Here is a 25,587-nt window from a genome sequence, read left to right as displayed (position 1 = left end):
TACGGGTTCGTCAATGAAAACTTCTTAACATTTCAGGTTCTTCCTTGACATGCTCATGCCATGATGGGTTCGTACTTGACACCTTCTTAACATGACATGTTCGGCCTTGACCTTCTCTCTACATCGCGGGCTCGAACATGAAATCGTCTTGACATGATGGGTTCGTACTTGACGTCTACCTAACTTAACGAGTTTGTCCTTGACATCTTAACATGACGTGTTACTCCTGGACATCTGATTCCTACCATGACGGTTCCGTCCTTGGCAAAAAGGGTATTTAAGAAAGGAACTTTTCCGTCTGCCTCTTAGTCATCTTTATAAACCCAATTTAGCAACCACTAAGGAGTAGAATAGGTAAACAAATTACCCGTTCCTCTGACTGACTGCAGTATTAGAGTGCTATTTGGACGACAATTTTCGATATTTTCTGATAACTGGTTTTACTGATTCATGTAGCATAGTGAGTTATTTTCAGCGGCGTAAAGTCTAGACATCGGTCATTTGCACACTTTGCTCAACAAAGGAAACAAACGTTTTCGAATGTTCGCAAATACATGTTTTTATTACTGTTTGTGTTCAAAACAAACTTAGCATTCATTGGTCAAATCCCATTCCGATACGATTGTAATTGCTGCCCTTTGGGACAGAAATAAATCAATTGAACCTTACATAATTGGCGCGTGTATGTATCATAGACGTGATCCTGTTGTGAAGTAGTGACGTTTTCGGAATATGGGTGCAAGTTATATTACATTTTATACAGTGAAATATTGAATATTATTCATTTTATATAAGTGATATTTTTCACTTGTGAAAATATCAAATTTTCACTTTTGCTGATTTCACCAATCAAAACACTGATTACAAACTACAACGGAAAAATTTCATAACACTCCCTTTATTTTTTACAAGCGCAAATATCAACAAGTAAAAGAGAAAGTAGGCCTTACAGTTAGCTAGGATTAGATAGAAAGGCCTGCATAACATGATGTCATCACATTCCAGATACTACTAACTGATTTGTGACCAAAAGTTGATGGACTTTGAGTTAGGACCTCACAATCAGATGTCACGAGGAACTGATCGACGATAATGGAGATAAATGTTAACATCAGACACACGTACGTCCACGTGCTTCTTAGCAATACGTGTACATTGTACCAGCGATATCAGATGATATATCATATGATAGGAAAGTGTATTTTATACTTTCACATATTTTCATACCAGATACAGCAGCCTTTGAGGTATACACAGGTACATTGTACATGTACATGTCTAGAGCTCTCGGGATATTCGACACACCAAAGCACCTGCGGTTTAATCAATCTAATGGTACGTTGATGATTCTTCACTTTTATTTTTCGATGTTTAAAGTTGTCCTTCAGGTTCCATTTCACCCGAACTTTAAAGCTATGCTTTATAATTAAATAGTAAAATTTATCTCTCGAATATTACCACACGTGTGTTTTCCAAAACTCATTTGTTTGTAGCGTAATTCGAAGCTTTTTTTTATATTTAATAGAAGCATAATTTTAATGCATTTACGTTTGCATCTCACTTCATGTAAAACTTTCAGTCCGTTTCAAAGACGTGTTGGTGATTTCATGTCGACTTGTGAATTTATTTGCCACTAAAAATTCTATTATTGCTCATTCTAATAAGCCTTTTTAGTTTTATTATTTCAGTTAATTAGTAAAAGTTTGTAGAGTGGTTAACTTTCAATTGGTATTGATAAAAAATTTAAACGATTAATTTACTCCATTAATTAGATCTATAACTTTTCCGTTACCATACTTTTAGACTTTCTCTGCTGAGGCCTTGAAGTTTTGGTTTGGTTTTATCTTGTTCTGCGTCCTATTAGCAGCGAAGTTCATTTTAGGACGTGCCTCTCAGTGTGTAATGCATCCAGGTAAGTGTGCCGGAGTTAGGGTATATTGATGTGTCTGCCTCCTTGTAATTGTGCAAATCTGATGTCGACTTTAGAGTGCTATCTCGCTATAATAACACGCTGAAGGCATGAAGCAGAATACTCCAAACGGTTACATTATACTAACAATATGTAAACCAGTAAATGAGATAACCCTAATTGCTGAGTTAAGCAGGGAATAGCAACTGTCCTGGCCTGGGGACACAGCCTATGGCATACCCCACTTGGGCGAGCGCTCAACACTAAGACCAAAAGTGAGGTTTTGCGAAGCAAGGCTCTAGGAAGCAAAAGGTTTTAAATGAATTACAATGAAAAAGTATAGATACCAAAGGTAGCAATGAGGACAGCAGATCAATTGTAGGTTTTTCAATGTCCCCTTAACAGAAGACAAAGAAGAAAGCCCCCGATTCGACAGGAGGCTAAACATTGTTCTCCCTTTACGTCATAAAGTGGGATACAGCAGGCCTATACTGTCCTCAACCTGCAGGGGATTGCATTGAAGTGTGCAATATGTATTTGCAGAGTTATTTCCATTTTGTTACCGATGAATAGAAAATATTATGTTGTAACTATAAAACAATTCCAACGAGTGTAATACATTACTTGAACTAATAAAGTAAATGGTGAATAGTACGTAAATTTCTGGACATTTTCTAAAAAAAAGACAATCCAAAATTTAAAGAGAAAAATCAAGTCATTTCAGAATCCTTAGGGTGTTCTCATTCATTACATCAGGTTCCCTTATTACATCAAATACACATTATATAGTAATGTGAAAAGATTCATGAAGCACAAACAGTACGTGTTTATATGTGACGTTTTGATGACAAGTACGGTATGTACTCTGTCGCCTTCATAAGACAAATTACCTGTGAAGCGTATGTTCACAAAGGTGTAAAATATGTACGAGTTGACCACGCTAATCGATATCGATTTGGCTGCGCTGTAAATGTATGTACAATTAGCGATTCGGCTATGCTTTGTTTAATACTTGGTCATAGATGTGCGAGAGTCTATGAGCCCCTCATCTCGATTTAGAACTGGCCCACTGAGGCGTATCCAGATGGCTACCATTATCTGCCGCTGGAATAGATTGCTCTCTCTGTCCAATACTTTGTAGAAATTCCAGTCAATCACATGATGTTTCTGTGTGGTATGGTCTTTGATTGCCGATTTATTTATCTGGGACTCCGACTGCTTCCTTTCTGCAATATAATCGATAAAAAATACAAGTATCCTGTCTGGGGCCTCAATTAGATATCACATTTTCACTACGAAGGCTACGTTTGAATGTTTCCGAGTAAACAATGTAGTCTGACCTTACACAGATGATTTTTACAGTATTAAACTTTATGTGTGATTTGTGTGTTAAGTTATTGTTTACGGACGCTGACACTCTTGCACAAGTGTGTGTACAAAATTGAACCAGTGTATCACTTGCTCTAGCGCGAATGACTACATCGTTTTGTGAAAATTCCGTGAAAAATCACGGAAAGGTGCTAGACAGATCGGATGAGATAGAAAAATCTAGCATCGGGTATTGCATGGAATATTCCTTAAAAAAACAAATTCACCTCATTGAATATAACGTTAAATTTGTGTCTTAATGCAGATGGTGCTGTGGTGCATAACAATTTCATGAAAATGGGATTGAAACATTCCAAACCAGTACAAGAAAGTGGAGCCATGGAAACAGGGAAACAACTGGCAAAGGACAACAGCAGTACTGATAAAGGTATTTCCAAACATACCGTCCAACAAGTATACATTATTCATTCTTAAAAATTGAGATATGACACAAGATGAGATATATTTCTTCAACAACCACTATACATTTTCTTACTCCTGTTTCATTGGATAAATCTCCTCGGAGTTGGTAAATATTTTTGGTTTCCCACTAGTTGGGAACACCTGGGACGTTATTTAATTGGTTCAATCTTCTAATTATGACGTCAAGTAACAATGCTTTGTGACGTCATCTACCATTGTGACGTTGCAGTTCATGGCAATTGTTTTCCCGATCAAAAATAGGAATAATGTATCCCTCAGAGAAGCATAATGTTTTCTGGATATCATATCTGAATGATTTGGAATAAAAAGGTCCCCAAACTCGTGATGATCATCTAACTCGAGTTATTTAATTTTCAAATTGTGAAACAAAAGTCGGTAATCCTTGTATTTTAATTCAATTTGAAAATGAAATAATTTAAGTAAGATAAACATGATAATCAACCATCACGAGTTAAGAAACTTCTATATCTAAATCTTGTTATTCAATTTTCGAATTGTAAAAGACATTTGGTTAACCTCATGTCCTAATACAATTTGAAAATTAGCTTATTCGAGTAAAAATGATAACTAACCATCACACTCAACAAATGTGACCTTCAGTCAGTCAAGGTCAAATTATTTAAACAAAGTTTAAGGCAAGCAGGCTGACACTATAGGCTAAATATATTTACTTTTCATCTTATAGAACTATGTTCGATGATTTTTACCTTTTTTAGCCATGAGCCCTCAAAGTTAAACGTCTTTAGTTCAACAATTAAATATGCTATCCCAGCAACCTACGGTCTTGATGTTGCTCATCTTTGTCCTTAGAAACTTTTGAAAAATTTCAGATGTTTTATCCTTGTTGCCATGAAAGTAGGTCAACAAAAAAAAAAGTTCTTTATTCCTACATGCTTTAAGGGAAACTATAAACATTCTATGCCTTATTGGTGTTTAAAACAATTAAACCCCTTGAAGACTGACTTCTGTGCACTTGATATCACAGTAATTCATTTGAAACAAAATGATCGCATTTTATCACAGCATGCTGGAGGTCAAATACATTCATCATGTTAACCATGGGATTATTTTAAGCAATCCTTAGATTTTTCCACATTTGACGTCCTGTGACCTTGAAAGTGGGTCAGGGGACATTGATTTGCACAGACTTTGAAGCTCCTCAACCAAGCATGCTACAGGCCAAAAAGTCAATACCATAGACATCTTTGATATTCAGTAGGAGTTGTTTTTAGGTTTAAGCTACTGGTCAGCTTATCACAGAAAAATCAGGACTTTTGTTCTTGAGAGAAAGTCATTCAAGCATGTGGATTAATTTAACCAGTATGTTGAATATTCATATATATCCAGGCCATTTCTTTCTGCAAACGTTTTGCATTCGATTTCTGCAAGCTACTTTCCAGAAGTGACCTTGAATGTTGGTCAAGATCATTTTTGTTTTCAGACTTTGTAGCACTATTCATAACAGCAAATTACTAGATACATGTCATGACTTGGACCTTTTTTTTTTTTTAGATCTTTAGCTCACCTGACCAAAAGGTGTTGTGTCTGTCGTTTGTCCGTTGGCCTCCTGTTTATGACAAACTATGTAGTACATGTATTTATGAATATATATAATATTAAACCTATATGACCTTGAAACAAGATAGTGTTTTTCACAAATTTTATCAGGCTTCATCAGTTCATTATCATTTGCCCCATTGACACCACACTTTCCCATACGTTCAAAGTTACTCTGTATTTATTCAATTTTGTTGATTTATCGAACAGAGAAAACTTTAACACGAACTGAGTGTGGATACAACAATAAAGAAGAGACGCCGACTTCAAGTCACTTCCATCCTCGTAAGTATTTTTATTTTTGGTTGCAACAGCCAGGGTCATATGAAAACGGTTGCCAAGGGAGAGTGTGCTGGAAAGGGAGTGTGGATAGGAGAGAGTAGAAAAGAAAGGGGGAAATTCCAAGTGTTGCGAATTGCAAATATCGTGTTATCAGTATCCTCTCAGAGGACCATGTGGAAGATTAGCTTTGCTAAACAGGTTTGTTATCCTCAATAAATAAAGTTTATTTTGATTATTAAGACACACAAAAAAACAACCAAATTCTGCAAGGGGCCCAACATACATACCCTCCTAAATACACATGCAGTGGGATACAGCAGGCCATTGTTTGGTTTCTCCAGTGTCCCTTAAACAGAGGATACTGAATACACTTCCCTGCTCCTGCTTGGGGCTCATACTTGTGTCGAGGAAAACCTTAATCTAACCAAGCCAAAAATACAAATACGATGTCTGTTTAATATTCATTACATGTACTTTGCTTTTGGTAAAATTTTCCCCATCTCTGCGAAGTTGAGAGAGGATATATAAAAAGGAGCCATGCATCTGAATGTCAGTGTAACAGGTGAAGAAGATTTGTTACTTCCCTACTCTCTGTCTGAGTAACTTGGATAATACTTGCATCACTAACGTTGCTAGGGTCTCTTTCCTGAAGACGTGTTACGGAAGCTGAATTCAACCTACATTTTATGCTTCAGTGACTTCCTTCCTCTTATAATGTGGGAACCCGCCCAAAGTCGTACACCACTTTCATGATTAATATTTCATGCACCCAGCAGTTATGAACCTGAGTATTGTTTTTCACCCTTTTTTGTTAAGGAATTATGTCCCTTTTTGTGCAGGGTGAATTAGTCAGCCATCCTGGCGACAGTTCTAATTTTGAAGTTGTTAATTAGGTACTGTCAAGGTTGCTACTTTTTTAACCAATAGTCTGCATAAAGAAACGTTATATATTGAAAGCTTTTATGAGTTTCTTTTCATGCATTTTTTGTCCACGCTATTAGATAAAGGTGATGAATAACAGGTCCATGTATTCTTTTGCTTTATAAATATGTTTAAACTTATACAAATATAACTCAAATGACGTTTCACACTGAATAGAAATATTTTTCTTTATCTTTCTTTTTCATGATTTTTGTGTATTCTTTGGAATAATTTTCATTGATTAAAAACATTTAAAAGCCAAATATTCAAAATAAACATTTTTATTATAGGTTCTGTAGGATTAGATGAAATGGAAAGAATGAACCAGAGTTCATCCTGTCATGAGAGACCACAAGAGATTTCAAAAGAATGTATCAGGCAAGTAGACAAACCAAGAACTGTTGTACGTAATAGCGACTCTGAAATCAAAACGGCATTATTTGTGAAATTTGCAGAAACATTAAAGAAAACTTTTGACATATTTGGATATCTTCTGCAGCGACTGCCGAATGAGATGGAATTCACATACATCGACCAAACTATTGATATACAAACTGGAAACACAGTTGTACAACTTCAGTGCCCAAGTAGACGTGATGCAGAACGCCTTGCGGATGAACTATATCAAAGTAATGATGTATGCGACACAAACGTCTGCTGCTTTTATTCATTTGAAGAAGCCAGTCATCTGACCATGACAACAAATGAGAAAAATTACAACTTTTTTGCAGAACACGTAGACAATTTAGTGAAACGGACTGAATCGTCTTTGGCAGCTCACCAAGTCAAGATAGAAGATCTAAAAGAAAATGTAGAAAAGACAAAGCCGATGTTTTTGTCATTGGAAGATTTTGGGGTTGCTGATCAAGAAACAAAAGCACTGGAAGATAAACTGAAAGAGCTTAAACTTCAAAAAGGAGAATTTCAAAATTGTATTGCAACGGTTCATCGAATATTCGTTGAAATGAAGGACACTCACATTTGTAAAAAAACAGTTTTTGAAATAATGAAAGCTTTTGGTGTGGAATGTAACAGACTTGAGAAAGCCTTACCGATGTACGCAAGGAGATCAGACATACTTGATACTGTGAAGAACAACCAAGTGTCTGTCATCATTGGAGAAACAGGATCAGGAAAGAGCACACAGATGGTACAGTACCTCTATCAGAGCGGATTTGCCAGCAGGGGGATGATCGCCTGTACACAACCTCGTAAAATAGCCGCTATTAGCGTAGCTACACATGTTGCATGTGAAATGGGCACATCTGTAGGGGAAATCATTGGGTACAAGGTCGGAATGCAAGAGATGAAAACTGCATTTACAAAAGTTATGTTTATGACTGATTATGTTTTGCTGAAGGAATGTCTCAAGGATAAACAACTGTCTTCATTTTCCTGTATAATCATAGACGAAGCTCACGAAAGAAGTATATTCACTGATCTGCTTCTCGGTATGATCAAAAGCTGTCTTGCCGTACGCACTGACCTCCGTGTTGTGATAACATCTGCTACCATTGACCCTGAAGTCTTCGTCCAATACTTTGGACGATGTCCAGTATTCTCTGTGTCAGGAAGAATGTTTCCAGTAGATGTCATATGGAAAGAACCTGACAATGAATCATTTTTAAATCACATAGAGGAATGTGTTAGGAAAGCAATTGATGTTCACTACCGTCAACCTGAAGGAGACATTCTGGTGTTTGTAACCTCTCCACAAGAGACTGAAAAATGTTGTGAGAAGTTTATGGCTTACACGGAAGGCAAAAATCAAAACTGTGTTTGTCTGCAACTGCATGGGAAACTTCAAGCCGACGAACAAAGAAAAGTATTTGATACCCTCCCTGGTAAACGCAAAATCGTGTTTGCTACCAACAGTGCTGAGACATCTGTTACCATTCCTGGCATCCGATACGTTATCGACACTGGTTTGGTCAAGGAGATGAGTTACGATCCAAAACGGAAAATGAATACATTGGCTGTGACAGCAGTGACAAAAAGCTCAGCTGATCAGCGGAAAGGTCGTGCTGGACGTCTTGGGCCTGGGATATGTTACCGACTGTATACAGAGGATGAATATGACAAAATGAAATCCAACATGGTTCCAGAAATATTACGAGTGAATCTTGGTCAGGCAATGCTTAAGCTGATAGAGCTCGAAATTGATCCATTGGAATTCGACTTTGTCATGTCACCGTCAAAAGAAATCATGGAAAGCGCAGTGATGGAGCTGGAGGATCTTGGAGCTGTATCGTCAAAAAAAATTACCCATCTTGGAAAATGGATTTCAAAGTTGCCTTTCGATCCTAAGTTTGGTGTTTTTATCTATGATGCAATGGCTATTGGTGCTTGTCTTGAAGGGATAGTTATAGCTGCATCATGTAACAGTGCTTCCATTTTCTTTCGAGCTGGAACTGCTGACAAAAAAGAACAAGCCGATCGGAAAAAGATCCCGTTTTGTCATGCAGATGGTGACCTGATGACAATGCTAAATGTCTTTCGAGATTGGAACAGGCTGCCCGAGAAAGCCAGGGGGGCATGGTGTTTTGCTAATTCAATCAACGGCAAGGCGTTGAAAGGAATTAAGGAAGTAGTCAAAGATGTGTTGACAACACTGAGGAGAGAAATGCAAACAGAAGTACCATTTAAATTTGATGACCATGGGAAGATAGACCATATGCTTATCAAACCCCTTCTGAAGACATTCAGTGGAAATATCAGCTATTATCTTGGCCACCCGAAGGCAGGTTATGTACTTGTAACCAAGGATCAGAGAATAGAAGTTCACCCAACATCAGCCTTGATGTCTTTGGCTAGTCATCCAGATTGGGTTGTATTCGACCAGGTGATGAGAACGTCAAAGGACTTTGCTATGAATATCACACCAATCAGTGAGGAAATGGTAATCAAAGGCATCGAAGAAGGATCACTGAATGTGGATATTGGAAAAGCCAGAAGCAAACGTATTCTACCCATTTGTACAGCATATGTGGGGTCCAAAGTTTTTAAAGAAGTTGTTGGAATTCGATATACCGCTCTCAGGGAATTAGAAGCAGCATTGGTGGAAAAATGTCACGGAACTATTGTTGTGGTAGGGGCTGATATTGAAAAAGGCGAGCTGAGGATATTCTCTAAATCGTCCAATCAACAAACACTAGAAGGTTCGTTAGACAACGTGCTAAACCCTATCAAATGTAATTTACTTGAAGAGGAAAGAGAAGAAAAACTTGGTGTGAAGTCAACAGACCGATCTGTTAGAGTTGTGATAGGGGCTGGAGGCTGTACAAAGACTTTGTTTATGCCTGATGAGTACAAGGTAGTAATGATACACTGCGATGTCAACAAGACACAGGAATTAGAATGTGAAGATGTGCTTGAGCATTTTAGCAAATTTGGAAAAATTGCAAAGTGTAGCAAATATCACTTAAAGAAGAATGCACCATCACTTTGGGGTCAAGTGATATACCAGAAAAAAGAGAACGCTGTACAAGCTGTCGCAATGACTATGGGAAACTCCGATCTCTCTGCTCGGCCTGACATGCGGATAAGCAGTAAAAAATCAGAGAAATTCAAAGTCCGGATGCAATGGTGCCGCAGACGTTCACGCGGATTCGGATTCGTTACGTTTGGAAGTGTTATAGATGCCGAGAATGCTGTGCTAAATGTTCAAATGTTAGTAGGAATATCATTGGCCAATATCAGACCATCCAAATCAAAGACACCTAGCCAATCTGCTGCAGGACAGATCCATGTTTCTGGACTAAGTCAAATGGTGAATGAGGATGTTTTGAGGGAAAGTATTGTCAAAAGTTTGAATTTAGATCCTGTCACTGGTATTACAAAAGTAACTGTTGTTAGAGAAAAGGTTGGTCTTGAAAGTGAAGAAGACCTTAATATGATGAAATGCCGTCTTCGTGCAGAAATCGAAAACTATGTCAAACAAGGGACCTACGAGTTGGAACTGAGAGCACCCCAACGAGAAACAGAGATCAACTTCAATGCTTTTGTTACTTTTGACAAGCCTGAGGATGGCCAAGTAGTGTGTGACAAAATGGATCACAAGTTTGTGTTGAACGATCAAACTGTGTCTGCGAAGCCCGTTTTCCAATGCTCATTGTACATTGCAAAGGGAATTTACGAAAAGAGCGGCGACGCTTTAAATCAATGCGTCAGAGAGCTGGAAGCGGAAGGAGTTCGAATAAAGACGAGAACCGCCCGAAACGAGAACGTTTTCTTAGAGATCACCACAGAAGACGTTGAAACCCTCGCCAGTGCGAGACGGTCTTTTCAAGACATTATCAAAGGGGAAGTGGTCGAATGCGACGATCCAGCTAAACTTAAGTCTTTATTTACACGCGCAGGTAAAACCAAGTTAAATCAGATCATGAATCAAACAGAAACACTTATTCTTACTGACAACAGAGTCATGGCTGTCTCTATTCACGGGCTCCAACAAAATCGACAAAGAGCGAAACAGAAAGTTGACGAGTTTCTTGTAGAAATTTCGTCTTGCAACTCCGAAGTCATAGACTTGAAAGGCGAGGGAACACCTCCTGGAGTTTTGAAGGCAATTTTTCTGAGATACTCATTCGATTTCTGTAAACTACGGGAAGAAACTGGTCTTGTTGATGTCCGATTGGATCAAAGAAATCATCGAATAGTGTTGATTGGGTCAGACAGTGCAGTCACAACAGCTAAAACTCTCATTAGAAATATCATTGAAAGTATTTCTCCTGGAGGTTCCAGAGGAAAGGAAGATGAACCAGAATGTGTCACGTGTTTTTGTCCTGTTGAGCGAAAAGCTTTGTACCGAGTGGAATGCTGTGGTCATCCCTACTGCGAAGAATGTCTCCAGGCTCAAGTTCAAGCATCCATCATAAACCGGGAATATCCAATGAAATGTGAAATGGAAGATTGCAACACCTTATTTACCTGGCAAGATATCACAAACCTGTCGAAAATGGGTCAGGTCAAAATATCCGAACTAACTGATTCGTCAGTCGGTAAATTTGTCCAGGAAAACAAGCAGCACTATCGCTTTTGCGTTACGCCTGACTGTCCTGTTGTGTACCGAGTAACAGAGATTGAAACGTCATTCATCTGCCCAGAATGTGACATTAATATCTGCACCGGCTGCCATGTACAGTTCCATGATGGCTTAACATGTGCCATGTTCAAGGTAAAGAACAATGAAGATACGACCATGACAAATTGGTTCGCTGAGAATACGGCAAACCGAAAAAGATGTCCAAACTGTGACACGCCTATAGAAAAGGACGGCGGATGTAACCGTGTGCAATGTGTGTCATGCCAAAAGCATATTTGTTGGCTATGTCTGATTTTTTTTGACGACAGTAGTTCATGTTACGGACATCTCAGTACTGCTCACGGCGGTTATTTTTGAGGTAGTCAGGAACACTATATACGAGAAGAACACTGTGGAACCTTTCACAAGAAATGGGTAAACTTAAAATAGAGAAAAAAGGAAATTATGCCCGAATCGTGCTTCCTCTCGAGAAAAGAGTGGATGAAAAAAATATTGACGGAAATGTCTAAAGCTCTCTGTTCAAAGCAGAATGCATTTTATATCTTGAGGATGGTGAACTTAGTGTTCGGTATCATTTCAATTTTTTCATTTTTTGGAAGATACATGTAACTTAAGATTTTTCATAATGTTAAGATATATATTGTTCCAAAAATAGGAAAATTTGTTTAAAGTGTGATTAATATTTAACGTTTTGAAAACCAATAAACATGTTCGAACCAAAAAAGAAGGTCGATTACGTGATAAAATGAAAAGGAAGCTTGTTAAATTTCCTCTGCGTTAAAAATTGACAAATGATTACTTTAATCAACTACAGTTCAGGTAACGAATCTTGTATATTACAGACAAGTGGAACCCCGGAAATAATATATATTTAAACTGCCTCCAGTTTACACCATACAGAATATATAGTGTAAACATAAAATGTAATACATAAGATATTAGGAACTTTGCTCCGAAAAATCGATTGAACCAATGGAAATTGGCAATTGGAACTAAACTCATTTTGCTTGATTTTAAGCTCACTAAGACAAACACCCGTTACTGTAGCTTATCAGATGAGACATGTTGTCATTGCTTATAGTTCAAATCTACTGTTACTTTTTTGTATAAATCTTTGTTATTGCTTAAGCGACTTCATTTCTAAAGAGGTTTTGATAATTGGTTTATTGGTCAAGTATGAGAAAACCATAAAAAGTTCATGTTTTAGGTTATTAAGATCAAGATATATAGAGGTAACATTGCAACCATCTTGGCTGTTTATTCATTGTCTCAATTGTGACGTCAAATAAAGCCTCGGAGTTTTTGATATTATTTCATGATAACTTATGACAAATATATATTGTTACCTTACGATTGAAATAAAACAGCTCTGCTAAAAAAACAAATACGAACAATTTGAATATCGATGTTTACAATAAAAACGAGAAATTGCTGTTATTTAATTTATTTCATCGATTGATCGAGTGCTGACCATATTTCCCTATGCAAACCAGTATAAACAGAAAATGTTAATAGTTTAATTATTTTATTCTAAACCCGTACGGATATAACTGTCTGAAAACTTCAGTTATTCAACAGCTTCCTCCTTAGAGGTAGGTGTTTGTAAACTGAGTCCAATACCAAAGGAAAAGTTGGAAACGATTTAAGAAGTTTTAGCTCCCTGTCATAATTCAATGAGCTTAAAGATATTTGAGAAAAAAGACCAAATTCAATATATCCATGACGGGAAATATTTCTTGCATGAACCCAATCGAAAACATCATGGTCACATCAAAAAAGTATAATAAGAATCAGCAGACAAACAGGTTCACCTTTGGGAGGCTTGGCAAAGTAATTGGTACGCGTTAGATAAATGGTTTCGCAAGTTGCTTAATCATAGCACACCAAGCAGAATTGTAGTAATGATCAAAACTAAAGAATGTTATACAAAATATTAGTTTAGTAATGGTCGAAAGCATTTCTGGTACTGAGAAAATCCAAAACTAATCGAACGCACGCAATATTTCTTTTGCGCTTACTGGAATTATATCTGTCAATAAAATGTGCCCTTAATTGCTAAACAAAACAGTGTGTTATTACTTTCTAATCGGGGCTGTATTGGGTCATATATTATTCTATACTGTAATAGAAATTTTTGGTTGCATCATCTCATTCGTGCATATTATTGAAGAAGACTTATTTAGATCAAGCTAGAATTGATCCACGTCAGGTTAGACTTTTAAATATGCAGACACAATTATAATAAAGAATAAATGATGACCTTTTTTAGTGAGATTAACTAGTTGTATATACTATGCATCATACATTTTAACACGGTCAGGATTCATGTATTGTTTGTGATGCCTTTTTTTAGAACTAAGACATAACGACATAATACACTTTATATGGTATATAGCATGCGTGAGTGAACAGTTATCAGACAGGATCAGATGAATGATATTCTATTGTTGGTGGTTTGTTGTCAACACGATGGTGGTGTTGATATTTTGTATATTTTATTCAACGCAATACTATAAATGTGTATATTGTCAGCACAATTATTTACTGTTGCTTATTTGTATAGTCAACATCATGCTATGATGTTGTTGATTTTTGAGGTCAACGCATGCTTTACTGTTGCTGTTGTTTTGTATAGCCAACACAATGTCAAACTGTTGAAATGTCTGTATAGCCACTTAATGTTATACCGTTATTAATTTTGTACAGCCAGCTAAATGCTAAACTGGTGGAGATGTTTTGTATAGCCGACGCCATGATAGACTGTTGCTGATAAAATGTAATAGCCAACACATTTTCAGACTGTTGCTGATGTTTGTATAGATCATGCACTAATATACTGTTGTTGATTTTTCGTGTAGTCAACACAATGATAAACTGTGGCTAATGTTTTGTATAATCAACACAATGTTATACTGATATTTATATTTTGTATAACCAACACAATGTTATATGATGTTGATGTTTTGTAGTTATACTTTTGTTGATGTTTTGTATTACCAACACAATGTTATACTGTTGCTGATGTTTTGTATAACCAACACAATGTTATATGATGTTGATGTTTTGTATAACTAACACAATGTTATATGATGTTGATGTTTTGTATAACCAACACAATGTTATACTGATATTTATATTTTGTATTACCATCACAATGTTATACTATTATTGATGTTATGTATAACCAACACAATGTTATATGAAGTTGATGTTTTGTATAATCAACACAATGTTATATGATGTTGATGTTTTGTATAATCAACACAATGTTATATAATGTTGATGTTTTGTATAACCAACACAATGTTATACTGATATTTATATTTTGTATTACCATCACAATGTTATACTTTTATTGATGTTATGTATAACCAACACAATGTTATATGATGTTGATGTTTTGTATAATCAACACAATGTTATACTGATATTTATATTTTGTATTACCAACACAATGTTATACTATTATTGATGTTATGTATAACAAACACAATGCTATATGATGTTGATGTTTTGTATAACCAACACAATGTTATATGATGTTGATGTTTTGTGTAACAAACACCATGTTATACTGTTGCTGATGTTTTGTATTACTATCACCATGTTATACTGTTGCGGATGTTTTGTATAACAAACACAATGTTATAGTGTTGCTGATGTTTTGTATAGCAAACACCATGTTATACTGTTGCTGATGTTTTGTATAACAAACACCATGTTATAGTGTTGCTATTTTTTATTATTAACACCATGTTATACTGTTGCTGATGTTTTGCATAAGCAACACCATCCTATACTTTTGTTGATGTTTTGATTGTATAGCCAGCACAATTTCAGACTGTTGCTGATGTTTTGTATAGTGAACATAATGTTATACTGTTATTGATGTTTTGCAAGTGAACAGACAAATGATAGACAGTAACTGATATGTGTATAGACAGAACATTTGGGCTATTACAAATGTTTCAATGTGCCATTACATTACATATGAGATTACTAAATGTTAAAACTGCAATCACCCGTGATTGTATAACTTCCATTTATGAAACGAAATTTGCCACTTACGTTAACCTCTTTCGAACAAAAACGAAAATTCCTTGACGAGTTTCAAGAATCGCGTATGTAAAGAATATACAACGATTTATCACATGGTCAAGACTAGTTCATGCACAATATGTCGAAATTGGTCCTAATAAATGAGTTCATATGTAAACAAACAATGTGACATTGGTGTATTCACTGCATACCAAGGTACAACTTTTGAACTGTGTGGTAAAGTGATTTACTTTTGTTAGTGTCAACGATACATTGTATTTGTTTGATAAAGTCGAAGTCAATATACTGTCGTTTTACATATTACATATATTGAAATACCGTTGTTGATGATTTATGTAGTCATAACACAGACAAACTATTGTTGATGTTTAACATAAAGTTATACGTTGGTATACCGTTGTTCCTGATTTCATTTCAGAATATGTATTGTTCAGATCTTAGATACAAAGGAATTGGGCAACAGGCAAAGCGTATGAGCGCCCTCTCCTTAAAGTTATAAACAGTTTACATACATTATATTGAATTGAAGTAATGATAAAACATGTATATTATGTATATGTATATTGATATTTGCATGTCATTATCATTTTTTTGATAATTGTTGTACAAAAACTAGATTTTACAAAAAATGGCAATTAAAATTATGCTGGTGGAGCACATAGTACAAGTATGTACTGGTATCTTTCGACACAGCAAAGTCAGGTGAAAAAAGATAAACAAGAAAGTGTAATCTAGTAAAAACGTGCAGTATCTTTAATGATCCTGATTTATATAGCCATACACTACAGTCGTTGATTACTAATAGAAATATTCATGTTTTATATAATAAGGCATTTTATTTTCTACAATAGCAAGGAAAAAGACTTTTGACATTGAAGCAGTGCCAATTTCTTCGTCATATTATTACGTTAAAATTAATCAATCATAATTAAATTTTGGTTTCTTAAATAGCGTTTGCATCAGCTTGCTTCAATGGAAAAAGTGCTATGCAAGTAACTTATATAGAATTATCTCACTTACTAAAAGCTTTATTGTATCTGTATAAAATTATTACACTTGTCACCGGATTTTCAGTGTGTGCATTGATGATTAATTTGTCATTTGTTACATTTTATTGTTAATATCTATACATTGTTATGGTTATTTCATTGTTGTGATTTGTTACGAAGATTATTTTTTGAAATCGTGTCTTCCACTTAATTCCCACAGACATGCAAACAGGTCATGACAATGTATAGTAGCACTTGATTTATGGCCAAATTCTCAAATGTGTGCGTTAGAAGTCCAGCTTGTCAAGCTTTATGAGAGAGCGAACTCCCGAAAGCAAATGCATAAAGAGCAAGTACAAATATATAGTAACGATCTTGTTATACAAATTATTGAGTTCATGATTTGAAGATTAAATTGATCTTTTTTTAGCCGAAAATTCCAAATTACATGCATGTACGCTTTCAACAGAAGGTAATACTATTCTACATATAAGACTTACTTTACAATTGAAAGGGATCAAAAGTTACACACGTTTGTACTCCTGCAAGTTTTACAGGTCTATTTTTAGATCAGTCAGACTTGTGAGGGCATTGTCTTGTTATGTGGAAGTTCTGTTGATTGTGTGATACTGACAGCATGTTTTGTGTATAGTATTTTTAAATACATCTTACTCTGTAACGTTTTTTCTTAACATCTTTTTAGATTTTTAGGAATACATTTTAAAGTAAAAATTATGTTGACTCTAACGCAGAAAATTGTCCTTCCTTAAAAATAGTTTTATTGTAATCAAAGTATAAATAATGCATATTAAGATGTTAAAATAGTACTGTGTATGATGATTTTATTATGTTATATTCAAATTAATTTTTCGTCCTTCCATTTTTTATTCGAAATAGTGCCTTGAGCTAGGCTAAGGAAAACATGTCCAAGAAAATTGAAATCATATTTCTGTTATGGTCGTAAATTCCTAAAACTATAAACAGCTGCTTCGTTGACACATTTCGGCGAGATTTTTCGATTGAAAGAATTGGTGTCTACAAAAGGGTTATTCATACACACAACTAAGTAAATTTACAAACTTTCGTTATTGCTTCTGCAAAAAGAAACGAAAAGAAAAGAAAAAATAACAAACAAAAGCATAAGCTGATGTTGTTGGGACAGTATGTTATCTCGATTGTTTGATACAATGTTGTTGAATAATCAATTAAATTGTTCATAGTTTTGATCTCAATCTAGCGTTCAAAATTTAGATATGATGTATAAGTTAAATGTCATTCATAGACTGTCTATCGTTTTAATGCAAATTTATCCTTTTGATTTCTTCTTGACATTGATAATATATTAGGATAATATCTATAATAGGGATATCACCGCAAATACAATGGACAGTATTAGGGGTACGTATCGTATGTAATACTATGAGTATATAATGTCTACTCTATGCATATTTATTTGGTTATCAGTCCATGTATACTAAACTGGAGGAGGTACAAAAATGTACGTTAATACTATGTTCGAGTGTATAATGTTATGTATATTCAAGGTATTTCGGAACACTCTCAGTATATTTAGAGTTCACAATGTTATTAAGTGTTCTCTAAATATATATAGCTTATCATTTATATAGTCAGAACACAATGACCTACTGTGTTGAACTTTGATTACAATATTGATAATATGCGAATCCATATTCACAAAAGGAGTGAAGGTAGACAAAACTGATCACCCAAGGTAAGTGTACAGTTGTGACTTCCCGAGTCATATACTATACTCAATGCATCTGAACTGCAAACAGTTGCATAGGGCGGATAATTGTTGATGCCCAATATGAATATTCCATGAAATTGTCAACGCGACAGGTAATTTCGGTATGGTTATAATGTGTAAGAAGAATAGAGTGAATCATAATATCTGGTTGTGTAATCATAGGTACATCCTTAAAGTTTTGTGTAGCTTTATGCTTGGTTGTAGCCCTGTATATGTCATTTTTACCCCAAATCTAATTATAATCCTTTATTTGATTATACAGCATATGATTGTAACAATATAAGGTGACAGTACCCAAAATGGATCATCAAACCATCATTTTCTTCATTCATTGAAAATTCGGCTGTTGAATATTGATTGTTGTTCTTAACAACGAAATCAACAACGAGGGTGGCTCACGTGAGATATTTATAGAACATTCTGACGTCATCAATTAGCGTTTCCGGTTTTGTGCGATGTCAGAACCGAAAACGTATCACAGCTTGAATTTTGTAATATTTTGCGCTTCAACTTCACATTTCTTTGTCAGCAGTTAACATTTTATTAAACATCTTTAAAATTTGAACGAATTCAACTACATTCTGAATGTATTCTTACAGTCCGAAACAAAAAACATAGTCATCGCACGCATCATTTCTTACCAACGTTAACAAAAAATAGATTTTTAGTTTGAAATACGTCTTCTGGTGCTGTTTGAACTGATAAATTTATCATCTCTAGACTAAAATGATGCATAACTTTGTATTCTAAGGATACATTATTGTGATAACTTGACTGGTGACACATTTATTGATTGAACAAATTTGTGCAAAGAGCGATCCGACTTGGGTACTGATCTGATTTGGGTCCTGCCTCCTAATACATGATTGGACATTTTAGATAGTAGATTGACATGCATGTAGTTGTAAACCCAGACTAAGTAAAATTGCCATTGTTTCAGCAGTGCTGTTAATAAATTTATGATTAAAACTCATAACGATTCTTTGAAATCATATTGTGTTGTATTATTGTATTATATTAACACAGTTATGTGGATAAAAGAAACAATATCAATTTCATTAATAAAGAGTTATATGTATAATATATTTTTTTTTAAGGTTCCATGATCCTCTGCACTGTGGTTTGGTCATCTGTCTGTCAACTTTTCCTTAAAACGCTACTAGTCCTGAACGGTGGGTGTGCCCCCCCCCCCCCCCCAAGGGGCAGAGGGACAGGGCCCAATTGGGGAAATGTAGGTAAAACCTTTAAAGTCCTTCTTCTACCTTCTACCGTAGGGATTAGAGAATTTTTATTCTAATTAGACTGAAGCATCCCTGGGCAAAAGGGACTCAATTTAGTATAAATTTGAGCCCCCCCACCCCACCCCCTTGGGACAGGGGCGGGGCCGAATAAGGGAAATAGGGGTAAAACCGTCAAAATCATTCTCCTACCGTAGGGATTAAGGGATTTTATCCTTCTTTTGTGTGGAGCATCCTTGGGCCAAGGGGACTTAATTTTGTATAAATGGTGGTTGTGGCCCTCCATTTGGCAGAGGGGCGTGGCCCAATAGGGGAAATAGAGGTAAAACATTTAAAATCCTTCTTCTACCATAGGTATTAAGGGATTTCACCCCAATTTGGTCTGGAGCATCCTTGGGTGAAAGGGGACCAATTTTGTATAAACGGTGGGTCTGCTACCACCCCCCACCCCCCTAGGGGCAGAGAGGCGGGTTCCAAATAAGGGATATAGAGGAATAGCTTTTAATTTCCTTCTTCCGTTGGTATGAAGATATTTTGACCAAATTTGAACAGTAGCATCCTATGGGGCAGAAGGGAAATCAACTTTGTATAAATGGTAGGTTTGGACCCCCTGGGGCCTGAGGGGCGGTGCCCAATAGGGGAAACATAGCAAAGTCTTCAAAACCCTTCTTCTTCTGTAAGAATGACAGGATTTTGATTAAGTTTGGGATGAAGCACCCTTGGGTGAAGGGGAGCCAATTTTGTACAAACGGTGGGTCTGACCCCCTATTTGGCAGAGAGGCAGGACCAAAGAGGAAAAATTGCTTTTAAATCCTTCTTCTTCTGTAGGAATGACACGATTATGTCCATATTTGGTCTAAAGCATCCTTGGGTGAAGGGGACCTAATTTTGTATCAACAATGCATATAAATATAACCCCTGACTAACCATGTAATACATGTACACTTTTAGTAACATAGCGCTAATCTAACTTTAATTTTGCTAACATTATCAGGTGAGCGATACAGGCCCTCTTGGCCTCTTGTTTATCATACAGGTCCTGCAAGGTATGATTTATAGCCATGCCTAAAACAATTCCGATGTGTATTTACAGTGGCGGTGGCATGGGGACCCTTAATTGTGTACATGTTTTTAGTGTCGTGGCGGTGGGCTCCCTTTATAAACGTTTGATTGACAATTGGATAGCTTAACAATAGTTTGATATGTCATGACTACCAAACCTCACTTATAGCAATCCTAATCAGACGGCTATGGTCTGTTTAATATCCGAAGGCGCTCGAGTGATTCGGTCATGCTTTCTATTTTACTGAACAGCGAGCTTGTACAAGTGACAGTACGGTCTAATTAACTTCTAATTATCTACGTTTAGGTCTCTCTCACTGTTATACACTCTGTGAATTAGATTTTGACATTTAAATATTTAAAAAAAACATGGGTATTAAAAGCAATCCAAAAACGTAGCTAAGGCTTATCCACATTGCGATTGTGAGCCTCCGAAAAATGACACGCGTCCAAGTAGATCATTAGAGTTGACAGATATGCAATTTATACCAATAATTATTTCAGGTGTTGGAGGAATCATTTATTCAAAGGACATTCAGTTGATAACCTGCATTGTTCAGTTTTAATTTTGAATTTTGAAAATTAATCATGACTGAACGTTCTTTTATCTTCTTTATTTGAACAAGTATGCTATGCGATACCTCCTTGCAGTGATATGTTATTGACAAATGTTATTTCAAAATGGCCGACAATGTATAAAACAGGATGAATAAATATGATTTATATGATATATCACAACGTCGACGCAAAATGACAAAATAGACGTTTTACGACTTTTAAGTAAAACTGATGTAACATATGAACCGATCAGACACCAGAACAAAACTGTAATGATCAACCAAAACATGGAGCTCGGAGGCAGATGTGCGTGCGGCATAGACTAGTGTCTATATCGACGATCTTTTCTTCTTAATTACACCGGACATTTTCTGAACTTTTACCGTCGCAGAACTTTGTATAGCCCGCAGCACATTATCCCAAAGATACAAATACCACTTTTCACCTATTCGCTTATTTCACTTCCAAAGCATGCACATAAACGCCCTAGAACCGTTTGTTTAATATGCTCAATTAAACAAACGGTTTAAAAGCGTCTGTGTGCATGAACAAGTACATGTCGATAGTTAGGAACAATTACGTAGATGGGTTTTTTATGCTAATAAGTAAGCTACCGTTCTGTTGTGTTATTTCGTACATACCAACATTTGTAGTTCATGCAATGTATTGCTTGTTACGGGTTTCGTTTTCTCACAGATAGTCACCGCCGACTGCGGGGTCAGAATCTGCGAGCCTTAACATGACATGAGGCGTTCGTCCTTGACAACCTCTGAACATGACGGGTTTGCCATATACTTTCTCTTAACCTGGATCTTTTTTCATAGTCATTCTCTTGATATGACGGTTTCGTCATAGACTTTCTCTTAACTTAGGATTTTCGTCCTGAATCCCCCTTTTCATGAGGGGTCTCTTTTAACTTGACACTTTCGGCCTTGACATGAAGGGTACGTCCTTGACATCCTCTTGACATGACGGTTTCGTCGTAGACTTTCTCTCAACTAAGGATTTTCGTCCTTGGCATCCTCTTTACATTGCGGGCTCGTGCATGGAATCGTCGTAACATGATGTATTCCGGGCTTGACCTTGCGTCTTAACATGACGAGTTCCTTATTGATATCTTCTTGAAATGATGCGTTCGTCATTGAAGTCGTACTAACGTGATGATTTCGTCCTTGATATCCTCTTAACATGACGGTTCCGTTCTTGGCAACCTTACAATAATACGATTCTCTTTACATCCCAACAATTTGAGAGGCTGATGTTTGATGTCCTTACAGCATGCCGGGCTTGTCCTTGAGATCTCAACTTGACGGCTCGTCTTTCACATCCTCAAAACATAACAGCCTGTGTTTTGGCTCTCCTGGCCCGAAAGGCCAAGTGAGCTTATGCCGTGGTGCGGCTTCCGGCGTCAATATTTTACTTAAAACTTCTTCTTAATAACCAAAAGGCCCAGGATGTTGGTATTTGGCCATAAGCATGCTATTCAAGGTCACAGGGGTCAAATTTGTTAAAATCTTGAAACGACTTCTTCTGAATAAACATAAGGCCAAGAATGTTGATATCTGGTCAGTTATAACATACTGGGATCAAGGGCTACCAAGTTTGTTAAAGTGAATGACCTTGAATTAGATTCAAGGTCGCGGGGATCAAATTCTTTTCAAATCTTTTAAACACCATGAGGACCAAAAAGTTGAAATTTAGCCAGTAGCATGCTTGGATAAAGGACTATCCAGCTTTTCCTTTCAAGATAACATTTGGTCAAATATGTATGAACATATTAATGACCTTATTTCAATAAACAAAAATGACCCAATTTCAATAAACAAAAGGATAGGGTGGTGATATTTTGCAAGTGGCATCCTGAGATGAAGGGCTATACAATTTGTTCAACATAATTACCTTGTTCGACTTTCAAGTACACAGGGGTAAAGTGTTTTAAAATCTTTTAACATGTTCTTTTGAATGACTTTCAATCATACATACTGGTATTTTGCCTGTAGCGTTATTTCAGATTGCTTTTAAGGTTAAAAGTGCACGGACAAGACAAAAACAAGAGGCACATGGGCCTTAACGGTCACATGCGTTCTACAGTATTCATTTTTGCTGTTGAAATAACAATTGGAGATAATGATGTCAACCATCCCCACCAATTTGAGTAAAAACTAATTAAGTATAACGTTAACTTAAGTTTGTCAGGACCATGAGTTGATCATTCCTAGACCGAGTTTCAGTTAAATCGGCCTTTTAATTTTGAAATACTTTTTTCAAAATTGTGGCCATATTGGATTTTGATCGGCCCGAAAAAAGAACAATTTGCCAGGTCTATGAGTCGATCATTCCTACCAAGTTTTAGTTCAATCGGCCCAGTATAACTGTACTTTAATTTTGAAATAGATTTTTTTCCAAATAGCTGCCGTGGCGGCCATATTGGTTTTCTAATCGACCCGAAAAATAACAACACTTTGTCAGGGAGATGTCAGTAACATTCCCATGAAGTATCAAATAAATCCCTTCGATAGTATTTCAGCTTAAGTTGAAAATATAAAATGTTAACAAACGACGACGGACGAAGACGGATAGTAATAGGTCACTTGAGATAAAGATCAGGTGACCTAAAAAGATCTTGCATTATCACGGGGTATAAGTCGAATATCCTTGTCTGAGGTGCGAACAAATACAACCCAGTCTAAACCGATTGCCATATATGTTTTCTTTCGCTATGATATATATATAGGTATACTTTAAATTGTATGAAGTGTAGATAAATTATGAAATGAAATGACATCTGCAGCGCCATCGAGAATAACAAATGATCTGGTATAATGATGTGTGGATTGAGCACATTTTACATTTTAAACATGTTTCACCAATATAATGTATTACATTTTTTGATAACGAGCTAGAAAACAAAACGGAATAAAATACAATCAATTAACAACTTAATTTTATTGAAGGAATTTATCTATCACATCCAAATTATAATCATTGAATGGTAATACCAGGTTTGTGTCAAGTGTTATGATGTCATATTCAAAATCTGGTATAAGATTTTTTTTTTTTTTTACTTATCATACTTATTACGTCAGAATTCAATGTCAAATGATTGAATTAAAACAAACCCAAAATGTTCTATTTAACAAATATTTAGACTAATTTACACTGGTTATTGGACAAAACATTATTAACTATGACCTATTTTAAGTCAGTTTGAGAGATAAATACGACAGAATTTGCAAAGGTACAAACCGGATGGCAATAACAAACCCTGGCAAACCTGCATGTGACCAGGTACTCTGTCAGTCCTTTTAACATATCAATGTATTAATCTTGTCATCAATCTTAGCACACTATCTTTTTTTTATATCAATATCAATTGTATGGTAAGGAATGTTACTTATGGAGTCCCGAGTTTCACTCAGTTCGTTAGTAGTATATATTTTTTTTACAGAACCTCGAGTTTTACCCACTTCGTAATTGAAACTCCGCAGACTCCACCAGTTTTAATAAATACATTGTGAACCGTCCTCGACAGACTCCTCAAACTTTACCCACTTTATAATTCGAATAATTCTTGATAGAATTTAATTTAATTTATTTAAATTCGATAATTCAATATTAAGTTCAAGCCTAGGCAGATTCTTTTAGTTAACGCACTTTATAATGAGTACAATCCTCGACAGACTCCTTAAGTTTTACCCAATTTATAATTAGAACAATTATTGATAGACTCTTTTTTTTTTACACACTTTATATTTAGAACAATCCTCGACATATTCCTTTAGTTTTACCCATTTTTTATTTAATACAATCCTGAACAGACTCCTTTTGTTTTACACACTTTATATTTTGTACAATCCTGAATAGTTTCCTTTAGTAATTGATGAACATGTCAATTACTGGTTTTAGTAACACAATACAAATATGCAAAGAACTAGTTAAACTAGCTTTCCAGGTACATTACTGGTTTAATAAACACTCTAAACAGATGTACGGTACTAGTTTAACTAGTGTACCAATATTATAGTACTACGAATAAAACTACACTTGTTATTTGTATCCATACATTAATTAACACCCTAAACATATTATCAAACTAGTTCAAACAACACTGTAACTTTATGAACATAACTGATCTGACTAACACATGAAACAAACGTCTAGAACTGGTATAACCAAAACTGTGTGTACATTTCTTGGTAACAATGCAACTGATATTCTCAACAGATGCAAAAATCAACCTTTACCAACATTATTATGATATGGCTAACACTGCACCTTTAGTTGATATATGCATATTATAACTATTTTAATAATCCGTGTCCCGCTGCAGGCAAATAATAATAACAATAATGTGAGGTTCTTATATACCGCTTTATCACATCCTAGTT

The 25,587-nt window shown here is 35.7% G+C and overlaps 1 protein-coding gene across 1 annotated transcript; it reads left to right on the top strand.

Moving 5' to 3' along the window:
- The first annotated feature begins 898 nt into the window (after nt 1-898).
- Nucleotides 899-12,071, top strand: LOC110461310 (ATP-dependent RNA helicase DEAH12, chloroplastic-like). The gene is made up of 4 exons (XM_021514736.1): nt 899-1,912; nt 3,543-3,665; nt 5,489-5,563; nt 6,772-12,071. The coding sequence occupies exons 1-4, from the start codon at nt 1,903-1,905 to the stop codon at nt 11,880-11,882; spliced, it is 5,319 nt and encodes a 1,772-aa protein (XP_021370411.1). The 5' UTR covers nt 899-1,902; the 3' UTR covers nt 11,883-12,071.
- Nucleotides 12,072-25,587: the final 13,516 nt, after the last annotated feature.

The sequence above is a fragment of the Mizuhopecten yessoensis genome, unplaced genomic scaffold (genome assembly GCF_002113885.1).
Source record: "Mizuhopecten yessoensis strain PY_sf001 unplaced genomic scaffold, ASM211388v2 scaffold10603, whole genome shotgun sequence".
NCBI classification, from domain to species: domain Eukaryota; kingdom Metazoa; phylum Mollusca; class Bivalvia; order Pectinida; family Pectinidae; genus Mizuhopecten; species Mizuhopecten yessoensis.
This window is presented reverse-complemented; position numbering and strand designations above follow the sequence as displayed.